This window comes from Lissotriton helveticus, chromosome 3_1, assembly GCF_964261635.1.
Source record: "Lissotriton helveticus chromosome 3_1, aLisHel1.1, whole genome shotgun sequence".
NCBI classification, from domain to species: Eukaryota; Metazoa; Chordata; class Amphibia; order Caudata; family Salamandridae; genus Lissotriton; species Lissotriton helveticus.
In genome coordinates this window covers 803,261,585-803,273,977 of record NC_136061.1, presented here as the reverse complement: position 1 = coordinate 803,273,977, position 12,393 = coordinate 803,261,585, and the positions used below count along the sequence as shown (strand labels likewise).

General features: G+C 43.2%; 1 protein-coding gene across 3 annotated transcripts in view; it reads left to right on the top strand.

The window, feature by feature from the left end:
- The window catches only part of ABCC8 (ATP binding cassette subfamily C member 8), a 1,340,683-nt gene that overhangs the window by 1,218,066 nt on the left and 110,224 nt on the right, over positions 1-12,393 (top strand). For all 3 annotated transcript variants that reach the window (XM_078681060.1, XM_078681061.1, XM_078681059.1), the window contains one exon: positions 10,997-11,110. In XM_078681060.1, the coding sequence (XP_078537186.1) occupies positions 10,997-11,110 (114 nt within the window). The remainder of the gene's footprint in view (positions 1-10,996; positions 11,111-12,393) is intronic.

The window sequence follows — 12,393 nt, the reverse complement described above, 5'->3', positions numbered from 1 at the left end:
TGTAGCACACTGTTCCCTGCTGTGGCTTTCCGGAACAAAGAAGTACAGATTTTTTGATCTCTAATCTCCAGTTGGACATCTAAGAATTCAGTTTGGCTCTCGCTAATGTTACCAGATAAGCATATATTATAGCTGTTACAGTTGAGTTTGGTGATGAAGTCTTGAGCCTCAGTTTTGGTACCTCTCCAGATAATGAAAAGGTCGTCGATGTAGCGAAGCCACACGACGACCTTCCCAAAATCGTCTGCTAGTGTACTACTGCCATGGATTTCCTGCTCCCAATATCCCATGAACAGATTAGCTAAGCTCGGAGCGAAGCAAGAACCCATGGCAGTATCACTGATTTGCCTGTAGAGGGCGCCATCAAAAGAAAAAATGTTATTTGTTAAACAAAAATACATCATTTCCATTACCATTTTGGAATGTTCACGATAACATAGTGGTCTATTAATCAAAAAATGTTCACAGGCTTGAAGGCCATGATGATGGTTAATTATCGTATAGAGTGACTGAACATCCAAAACAATAAACATGTACTCAGGTTTCCATACTATATTTTCAATTTGACACAGAAAGTCTTTGGTGTCTCTAATATAGCTAGGTAAGAGGGTGACAAAGTCTCGAAGAAAATGATCCACATACTTTGAAATATTTTCACTGATGCTGCCGATGGAGGACACTATAGGGCGTCCAGGGGGATCAGTGGCATTTTTGTGGAGTTTAGGTAGTAAGTATAAAATAGGAAGTTTAGGGAAGTCTTGCTTTAAATAACGATATTCTTCCCAAACAAGGAGCCCCTTGTCTTTCCATGTCTCCAATTTCTCCCAAATGTTAGTGATGCTCATATTATAGGTTTCGATGTTAACAGGAATATAGAATTTGGTATCGCTAAGTTGTCTAAGCAACTCATTTACATAGCTTTCTCGATCCAGGATAACGATGTTTCCACCTTTATCCGCGGGACGTATCACTATGTTGGTATCATCATGTAGGGCCTTGAGTGCCTTTCTTTGAGAAAACGATAGATTGTTTTTGAAACCTGGCCTTCTCCGGGTTTTGTTCTTTTTCCTAAGGTCTGTCAACCCCTTAATCATGCAATCATGAAAAGTGTCTATACAGTCATGGGGAAGAGAGGGCATAAAGGTGGATTTAACTCTAAAGTCAGTCTTGGCATGTGCATCTTGAGTCAAACTCATATCGTCAAGGCATTGAGTGATAGACAAGGGTGGATCATCACTGCATCCGACATGACCAATAGAGTTTCAGCATCATCAATAATAAGATTGGAGGAGACAGTATTACTTACGATATTGGTGGTACTGTTTTGACCCAGTCTTTTTAACTTGTGCCATTTTTTGAGTTTTAATTTACGCACAAATTTGAAGACCTCTATTCGTGTGTCAGTAAAGTCAAGGCTAGTAGTAGGGCAGAAAGAGAGACCTAGACAGAGTGTCTTTTTGTCAATGTCAGAAATAGTTCTTTTTGATAAATTTACCACAGTTTTATTTACCGTTTGTGCATCCATTAGTAGTTCTTGTTGGAGCGTGTCTTTCTGGTTCCCACTGCGCCCTTTGTTTTGTCGGTATTCCCACCGTTGTCTGAGTCGTTTCTTCCGGTTTCTCCTCTTCCTCGGCCTCTGCCCCTTCCACGTCCCCTTCCTCTCGGTACAGGAGATGAGTAGTCCTTCTGGTTGTGTTTTTCTTTGTGGCGATTTTCCTTCATCACCCGGAATTCGTCTAAAAAATTCTTTCTGCGTACCACTTCTTCGCTGGACACACTTCCCATTGTTACATCAGATTCCGTGTCACTGATAGACGGATGTTCTTCTACGATCTCGCTGGTATTACCAGCGCTTCTGGAGACGTCATCTTTTTTATATAGGTAATCGTACTTGCGACTGAAAGTGAGTATTCTTCCGCAATCGTAGTCAGCATAGTCACGCTTCATTTTGCGTTGTTTTCGCAATTTGATCTCATCTTCGTGTTTTATGAGACGTTCTTTCATGGCGTCTAATGTTTTCTTCAGGGTTTCCTCATCCATTAGTGTGGATAATTCTAAAATTATGTCTCCAATTTCTTTAAGGAGACTCTCTCTGTCAATCCAGGCATACTGGATTAGGATTTCCAACATCCCCTTAGAGCTTGCTGCTGAATGTTCAGACCAAGCCTTTAGCATTAATGGATTGGGTGTCTCATATGTAGGAGTGATGAAGATTCTCAAGCCCCGGGGTACCATGGATTGATCCACATAATTTTGGAGGGAAATGGCTTCCCACCACTTTCCAATTTCCGCCCGTTTTAGCTTTTCTAGTTTTTTTAGTTTTGTTTTGATCGACTGAGTCTTAGGTTCAGATGTCTTAGTGCTACCAGCGTTCATAGTACCGCCAGGCTTCCTGGAAAAAAGAGCGAGAGCAGCCGCTCGTCTTGTCGTTTCCTCTTCAGACATAGTTATGCTCGAATTTAAACTGCTGCTGTTTTATGATCCCTTATTGTCCAAGTGCCCCTTCCCAGATTGGGAAGTTACTTCTGCCCCAGTTTAGAGAATAACAGATATGCCACTGCGTGGTTAAACGGCAAATATCGTACTCCTCCGCAATCGATGAGTATCGTCAAAATTAGAAAAGAAACCCCAACCCAGCGGTAACCATAGCACATTCAGCCGCTGCCCCGGGGAGAAACGTAGGTCGGGTCCGCCGACCCGCCGCCACGTTATCTCCACACAGGGGACGGACCTGCAGTAGCTCGGCTTACCTCGGGCGGTTTCTCAACGAAGTCCTCGTATGTTTTCTTGATGCCGGTGTAAATCACTTGTCTGGGGCTGGTTCAGTGCACTCCTCCGTATGAATGAAAGCACAACAAACAGCTTCTTCTGGAGTGCTGGAACCCAGCGAAAGTTGGCGCAGTTACCGGCGAAGCAGTCCGGTTGTATTAACGTATTCAAAGTGTCCACAAAACAAGTATCATTGCGCTCTCAGGCAAAAAGGCAAGAGGGATCCAAATATCAATCGAGCAGTTTATTACACAACGCGTTTCAGCAAGAAGCCTTGTTCACGTGTAAACTCACAGGGTGAACACCACGATTAAATAAAGTTATTTCGTGCTACAAACCAATACTCAACACAAAGGTAGGACTACCAAAGAGTAGTCAAAAAGGATAATGGCAGACATGTTGGAATGGTCAATAGAAAAGAATTCTTAGCGTCATGCCTCAGGAGTACATCCATTGTACATATTCTGGTTGCCACAGTTAATTCACTGAGAGTTACATACATGTCAATGTGTGAGAAAACAAATCACTGTAAAATACAGACGCATTGCGTATGATGCTAATTAGCGTTTCATACAGAAGCAATCGGCATGTAACACGTACAATACCACAGTTAATAAAAAATACACAATATTAATACCGTAGGATAGCGTAGGGGTAAAAATTACTATTCCCACTCCTGGAAGTGCAACAGTAGGAAAAGCGTTGGATAGCGTAGGGGCAAAAATTACTATTCCAACTCCAGAGAGTGCAACAGTAGGGAAAGCGTTGGATAGTGTAGGGGTAAAAATCACTATTCCCACTCCAGTGAGTGCAACAGTAGGGAAAACTTTGGATAGTGTAGGGGTATAAATTACTATTCCCACTCCAGAGAGTGCAACCGTAGGGAAGGCGTTGGATAGCGTAGGGGTAAAAATTACTATTCCCACTCCAGCGAGTGCAACAGTAGGGAATGCGTTGGATAGCGTAGGGGTAAAAATGACTATTCCAACTCCAGAGAGTGCAACAGTAGGGAAGGCGTTGGATAGCGTAGGGGTAACAATTACTAATCCCACTCCAGTGAGTGCAACAGTAGGGAAAGCGTTGGATAGCGTAGGAGTAAAAATTACTATTCCCACTCCAGCGAGTGCAACAGTAGGGAATGCGTTGGATAGCGTAGGGGTAAAAATGACTATTCCAACTCCAGAGAGTGCAACAGTAGGGAAGGCGTTGGATAGCGTAGGGGTAACAATTACTAATCCCACTCCAGTGAGTGCAACAGTAGGGAAAGCGTTGGATAGCGTAGGGGTAAAAATTGCTATTCCCATTCCAGAGAGTGCAACAGTAGGGAAAGCGTTGGAGAGCATTAGGGTAAAAGTTACTATTCCAACTCCAGTGAGTGCAACAGTAGGGAAAGCATTGGATAGCGTAGGGGTAAAACTTACTATTTCCACTCCAGCGAGTGCAACAGTAGGAAAAGCGTTGGATAGCGTAGGGGTAAAAATTACTATTCCCACTCCAGAGAGTGCAACAGTAGGAAAAGCGTTGGATAGCGTAGGGTCAAAAATTACTATTCCAACTCCAGAGAGTGCAACAGTAGGGAAAGCGTTGGATAGTGTAGGGGTAAAAATCACTATTCCCACTCCAGCGAGTGCAACAGTAGGGAATGCGTTGGATAGCGTAGGGGTAAAAATGACTATTCCAACTCCAGAGAGTGCAACAGTAGGGAAGGCGTTGGATAGCGTAGGGGTAACAATTACTAATCCCACTCCAGTGAGTGCAACAGTAGGGAAAGCGTTGGATAGCGTAGGGGTAAAAATTGCTATTCCCATTCCAGAGAGTGCAACAGTAGGGAAAGCGTTGGATAGCATTAGGGTAAAAATTACTATTCCCACTCCAGTGAGTGCAACAGTAGGGAAAGCGTTAGATAGTGTAAGGGTAAAAATTACTATTCCCACTCCAGTGAGTGCAACAGTAGTAAAAGCGTAGGATAGCGTAGGGGTAAAAATTACCATTCCCACTCCAGAGAGTGCAACAGTAGGGAAAGCGTTGGATAGCATAGGGGTAAATTTTAATATCCCCACTCTAATGAAAATAAATTAATATAAATCACATAATTATAAATTAATCAATTAATACATTTTAATTACCAATTAGGAATTAAGTAACTACCAATTAAAAATTATTTAACAATTTTTTCTAAATAAATACCAATTAATTAATTAACATGTTTAATTAATTATATTAAATTACTTCCCACCCTATTCCCCTATAAACCCACAACCTGCTACTAAATATAAAATAATTATTCACATAATTATCAATTAATCAATTAATAAAAATTAATTATCAATTAACAATTAATTAATTACCAATTAAAAATTAATTAACAATTAATTCAAAATAAATACCAATTAATTAATTAACATATTTAATTAATTATAATTAAATTACTTCCCACCCTATTCCCCTATAAACCCACAACCTGCTACAGAATTAAATTACGCAAAAATTAAATAACATACAATTAATTACTTACAATAAATTACAAATAAATATACACTTTTCACACATAAACTAACATATAAAACACTTTAAAAAATTCGATATTATTAAAAAGTCGATATTTTTAATCACCTATATTATGTACTTCGATATTTTGACTGTCTATATTTTTAAATTCGATATTACAGTACTTACCTTCAAAACGATATTTTGGATGTCTATATTCTGTCCAGTCGATATTTTGCCCATTCTATATTTTGGACTCGATATTTAGGTTACTTGATATTTTGGAATATATATTTAAACCATTTACGATTAACCGCATGCGCGCTAGCGGTTTTCCCGCTGAACGCTGCGTTTTGCAAAAAGCCGCGTTACATGACGAGCTCAGCTCGTCATCAGCGCACGGCAGGTTACGCTGATGACGAGCTGAGCTCGTCATCAGCCCCGAAGGGGTTAATGAGCACTTCTAAAAGTTCCACTGCAGTCCTAATGCAGTGCTATGCAGTTCGTAATGCTAAAATCAGGCACTTAGCAATATAAAAATAATGCAGTTTGTTATGCTAGAATCAGGCACTTTGCAATGTAAAAATAATCCAAAGCGTAACGCAACAATCAGGCACTTTGCAATGTAAACTTAATGCAAAGCGTAACGCAACAATTACTTACTTTGTTATGCAGAAATAATACAATGCGTAATACACTAATCAGGTAGTTCGTTATGCAGAAATAATGCAATGCAAAATACACTAATCAGGTAGTTCGTTAAGCAGAAATAATGCACTGCATAAAACACTCCAGCACTGATCTCGGTGCCTTTGGCGGTCTCCCCGCCACTCGTGATAACTCCCCGTCAGCCTCTGTCAACAGTTGCCCTAACATGGGTATGATGTGAACGAAAAGTGCAGCTCCTCACTCCGGCCCCGGTACTGCCACACTTTTGGCAAGTATGGCCCGCGATACTAGCCAAAGCAGATGCTCACACTGCAGGAATCGGAGAGGTCGAGAGCGTCTCCGTCCAAGTCAGCACCCCACCCCAGGCGTCGAAACACGTTACCTGAGGGGCACGACCACGCTCTCCTCTCCTCTTCCAGTGACTTGGGCCTCCGATGCAATCTTTTGTGTATTCCGGGCAGCGGGTCTCAGATCCTCCCTCGACGAGGTTCGCTCGAGGTCCCGCTCTGGCAACGGCAGGCTCGGGTAGGCAGCTTAGCTCCTCTGGGGCTGCCAATCCGGGCCTCCGAGGCTGCGAAGATCTCAGGCTGCCACAGGGCACACGCACACAGCATCGCTGAGACTCACATGAGCTTTGGGTGCACAATCACCGGGCACTCCTCACGAAGGTCCCAGGCTGCACGAACCACACGCACACAGCGTTGTTGAGACTCACTTTAACTGCGGGTGCACGATAACAAGGCAATGATCACGAAGGTCTGCACAAAGTACATGCACACAGCGACGCTGATACTCACTTGGGCTCCATGCATGCACGATCACAAAGCAATCCTCACGAAGGTCTCAGGCTACACAAAGCACATGCACACAGCATCGCTGATCCTTGCTTGGACTCCAGGTGCCCTCGATAACAGGACAATCCTCACGAAGGGCTTAGGCTGCAAAAATCACACGCACACAGCGTCGCTGATCCTCGCTTGGACTCCAGGTGCCTACGATCACAGGGCACGTCCTACAAGGGTCTTAGGCTGCAACAAGCACACAGCGTCACTGAGACTCTCCTAGAAAAGTTTGTGTTCCTGAGTTTCCGCAACAGGGAGCCAGCTCACCTCGGGCCCTTGGGGATAAGTTACTTCCGAACACAGCACACAGGAAAGTCCTTTCAAGCATGAGGACACAGCACACAGCAAAGGCCCTTTAGCCTCTCCTTGGTTAAAACAGCAAACTGCAGGCCAGCCCCAGAACATACAGCAAGGGTTGTCCTTTCCTTCAGTCTCTTCAGTTGTTTCTTCCTTGGCAAAGGTTCCTCTTGACCACGAAGTAGCTTCAGTCTTGTTCAATCTTGATCAATCCATTTCTCCAAACTTCAGGGGCTTCTGCTCTCATAGTTACTCCTAAATACCTTTGAAGTCTTTGTGTTCAGGGGGCACTGACCCCTGTTCAAACCAGTTCTGGGTGCCTCCCTGCCAATGACACCTTCTTCCTTTGATTAGTGGGGGCTGGATTCTCAATAACTTAGCAGGAGATGGGACCATTGTTTTATGGCTGCAACCCATGCCTCTTCACCTCTAGGGCCTACTTCTCCCCCTACACTCCAGATGCAAGTCAGCCTGTTGGTATCTCCCCTCCTCCCCTGGGTCAGGACATTCTGCAGATTCTATCACTTTTAAATCCAGCCAGTCAATCCACAACTAGGCGGAGACACACAGAAATGTTAGAGCACAAAAACCCAGCCACTGCTAAAAGAATGGCTTCTAATCACACAATGCAAAAACACCTTCATAAAAAGATGTGTTATTACATTGGGAGTTCATGCACACTAAACTTCACCTCCCCATCTTAAGCCTTTGGGAAGATAGGCTGGAAAACATATTACACAGACTCCCTATTCTTTCCTATGGAGAAGATGGCCTTTTAAAAGTCAAAAACGAAATGGGGATTATTTCACTGTCAGGACATGGAACACACACTAATACCTGCCCTACCTCCCACATGCACTGCCCCCTGCCCAAGGGGTACCTTGGGCCTACCATAGGAATGTCTGATGTGCATAGAAAGGGAAGGGTAAGGTCTGGCACGTGGGTGCACTTGTCAGAACAACATGGCAGTTTAACAAACTGTGCGCAGGCACTGCAATGGTAGGCCTGAGTTCACTATTAAAGGCTACTTGTGGGTGGCACAATTAGTGCTGCAGGCCCACTAGTAGCTTTTGCATTACCAGCCCTGGCACACATAGTGCACTTTACTAGGGACTTTACTAGTAAGGCAAACATACCAATCATGGACAACCAATTACCATTACACTTTACTCAGGGAGCACTTGCACTTTGACACTGATCAGCAGTGGCAAAGTGCCTAAAGCATCTAAGTTGGCAACACCATGTCAGAAGAAAGGTCTAGGGGGAAAGCAAAAAGTTTAGGGAACTTTAGCTAAAAAGGGCCAAGTCCAATACATACATTGCACTCTGTCCTGTGGGCTGTCCAGGGCCTACCCTAGCAGTGAATTATATGTATTAACCCCTTCGCTGCGGCCGCGATTTTTCCGCTGTGCGGTAAACAAACGAACAGGGCGGGCCGTGACGAACCCCAGCCGTCATCAGCACACGCCCACCGCGGGGCGTGACAGCTGGGGTTCGTTACCAGCATGGGAGGGGTTAAACAGGAATACTTGGGCTTGGCAAATGTTTTATTTTGGCAGGTCGAAATGGCAGTTTTACTGCACACACAAGCTCTGCAATGAAAGTGCTACTTAGGTCGGTGGCACAACCAGTGCTGCAGGCCCATCTAAATTGCGTTTAATTTATAGGCCCTGGGCACATGTAGTGCCATTTTACTAGGGACTTACATGTAAATTAAATATGCCAATTGGATATAAGCCAATGTTACCATGTTTTAGGGAAAGAGCACAAGCACTTTAGCACTGGTTATCAGTGGTAAAGTGTGCAGAATCCCAACACCAGCAAAAGCGATGTCAGCAAAAACAGAAGGTCTGAAGGCAAATGATTAGCGGGAAACCACGCCAAGGATGCCAGGATCAACCGTATGTAATCAGAATGCTTAAGATTTCCACTAATCATGGATACCACATGTTTGTAAATGAGCCTGGAAGAACAAAAAGAGGGGCCTAACGCAGGTGCCATGGCAAATACAGGTCTGTTACCAAGGGGGGTTTTGTCCAAAAGATGTGGCCGGGTAGGACAATTACAATTATAAAGAAGAAGAAGACCCGGTCACTCGTTTATTGGTTCTGCTCCATTTTTATTTAGGGCAGAATCTTGCACTCAAGTGTTTAATCCTTATGTGCAACCTATATATTTTTTTTTTTTTTTTTTTTTAGAAATTCAAAAGAAAGTAAATGCAATGATTTTTACAGATACTGTAACTGTCCGAAGAATTACTTGCTGTCCTGCACTAGAACACATATATTTACAAACTCAAATTACACATCACTTAGAAAGACAAAAAGAATTACACATTTAAATAACTTTACACAAGACAAACATTCGAGAAAAAAATCACTCATTAAGGTTAAAAGTACCCTGTCCACATACTTTCTGTCAGGCCACTGAAAATAAATGTTTTTTCTTTCTTTTGGCCTGATAGCGCAAGAGGCAACTAGTACAATCAGTGTTCAATGTATTTATCAAAACACAAGAGCCTTATGCGCAATAAAACAAACATTCGGATTTACGACGAATGAAGTGTCAAGAGCCTGTAAGCCGACGCGTTTCTGAGCCTGTCTGTGTACTTGGCAGGCTCGTCTTCAGGGCTTCGGGGCTGGGTACCTTTTTGTTGTGCAGCCTTTCTCTCATCTGAGGAACTCTGGAGTAAACAGCAGCGTCTAGCGACTAATCCACAGCGCTAACCGCATCCATCGCAAAACAAACTTGAAATCGAGCAACGCCCCTTCCAACATAGGCTCGACGCCTACACCGTGCAACGCCGAAGGTTACAAACCAACAAGAGGTGGCGTCCCACTTTAAAGAAATAAGGCGCTCCGCGCCCACTGAACGCATAAAAACGCCAGCGTCAATCACCGCTTAAAAAGGAGACCGATAACCTGCTAGAAAACGCCTCGGCTGTAAAACACAACCTAAGGAGTCCCCTAAAAGAAATCGACCAGATGATCAGTTAATAGAGACAGCACAACAAAAAGGTACCCAGCCCCGAAGCCCTGAAGACGAGCCTGCCAAGTACACAGACAGGCTCAGAAACGCGTCGGCTTACAGGCTCTTGACACTTCATTCGTCGTAAATCCGAATGTTTGTTTTATTGCGCATAAGGCTCTTGTGTTTTGATAAATACATTGAACACTGATTGTACTAGTTGCCTCTTGCGCTATCAGGCCAAAAGAAAGAAAAAACATTTATTTTCAGTGGCCTGACAGAAAGTATGTGGACAGGGTACTTTTAACCTTAATGAGTGATTTTTTTCTCGAATGTTTGTCTTGTGTAAAGTTATTTAAATGTGTAATTCTTTTTGTCTTTCTAAGTGATGTGTAATTTGAGTTTGTAAATATATGTGTTCTAGTGCAGGACAGCAAGTAATTCTTCGGACAGTTACAGTATCTGTAAAAATCATTGCATTTACTTTCTTTTGAATTTCTAAAAAAAAAAAATATATATATATAGGTTGCACATAAGGATTAAACACCTGAGTGCAAGATTCTGCCCTAAATAAAAATGGAGCAGAACCAATAAACGAGTGACCGGGTCTTCTTCTTCTTTATAATGGCAAATACAGGGAGATGTAACAGTACCCGAAACTCCCAATACTGTGCAGTATCCCCATGCCATTATGAGATAATGACCCAGAAATGGGGAATAACATGCAGACTCGACCTAACCATTCCTGTTTACTCATATCTATCAACATGGGCTACTATTGTTTTGCCTGGTTAATCGTGGACCAGGATGTTGTGAAACCAAGGTACACAAATTGATAGCAGTGATACTTCCTATGGAAATACTTCTCCACGTGACTCATAAGCTGATCCAGAATCTTTTTGTAATATCTTAGATGCCTACAACTTTAGGACATGAACCTGCTAAAACTGCATTGTTTCTTTCAGGAATACATTGGTGCCTGCGTAGTCCTCATTGCAGCTGTTGCTTCTATAACTAATGCACTATACAATCACTTGTCTTCTGGACTTGTTGGCTTGGGCCTGACATATGCTCTGATGGTAAGAATCCCGTGCAAAAGTTGTTCCTAAATTCTGGTATTTTAATGTATGTTATTGTATTGTAATTGTATTTATATAGGGCTAACTGCAGCTGACAAGGTCTAGTATTGCTTTACGCCGGGAAACATGCTGCTCTGAAACCCAAGGTTAATGCCTAATCCAGTCATTATTAGATATGGTTGGTTATTTAGATTAGTCTTCTGCTCTCAAGGAAGCTATTCCATACACTTCCTCCAGTTTCTTTGTAGTCGATTAAATTAATTGGAGCTAGGGTTTATCTTTAGTGGGGGATGATAGGATATGTGAGTTCATGCTGATGGTTAGTAGGAGTAACAAATGAGCTGATGATATTAAGTACTGTTAGGCTGCAGGGGTATGCTTTCAAAGGAAGACAGGTTGAGTTCACCACAGACAGTCTGAGTGTTACTGTACCCAGGGTGGCTTTCTTTCTTAATCAGAGTGAAAGCTGCAAACCAGTGGCGTAGCTAAGGGGGCGTCCACCCCGGGCGGCACTGTTATTGGGGGAAGCGGAGGTGAGCAAATCGTGTATGTCGACTACCATCACCCCCCTCCCCGCCCCCAAGAACAAGTAGGCCGTCCGCCACCAGCCAGACCCCCCTCCAGCCAGACCCCCCTCCAGCCCCCTGGAACAAATTGTCCATCGCCCCCAACCCCAGAGCAAGTTGTCTGTCTGCCGCTCCGCTCCTACCCGCACCAGGTGGGAAACTTAGGGTCCACCCCAGGTAGCAGTAGGTCTAGCTACACCACTGCTGCAAACCGAGGGTCTGTGGTTTTCATGTTCCTTATAATGAAGGGGCAACTTCTCACCAATTGTTGAGGTAGGAGTCCCATTTGCATGTGTGCGTAAGAACGACATGTTGCCTTTGAACGGACAGTGATTCCTGTATTCTCCTCTGTGTATGTAAGGAATGGTGTATTCCCAAACATACATGTAAGGCCTAAACAGAACTACATGCAAGGGGTAGATCTCCTGCATGCTTACTTTGTATAACATTAAGTGTAACTGTCGAGTCGGTTTCATCTAATATCTGTTGTCTGAGGATTCCAGAAAAGTGCTACCACAATCATGTTTTTAATTTTAACTCTGCAGTATACATAATCACAAAAGTGTGCAACTAAATGTAACTGTGTACAGATTTTACTTCCTTATTTATTTGTCATTAATGCAAAATAGCAGATTTTAATACAACATAACCTGCCCCACAAGCAACGCTGTTCTCTTAGGAGGCTGAAGGTTACTGCAGCAATCCCGATTCGCCAGG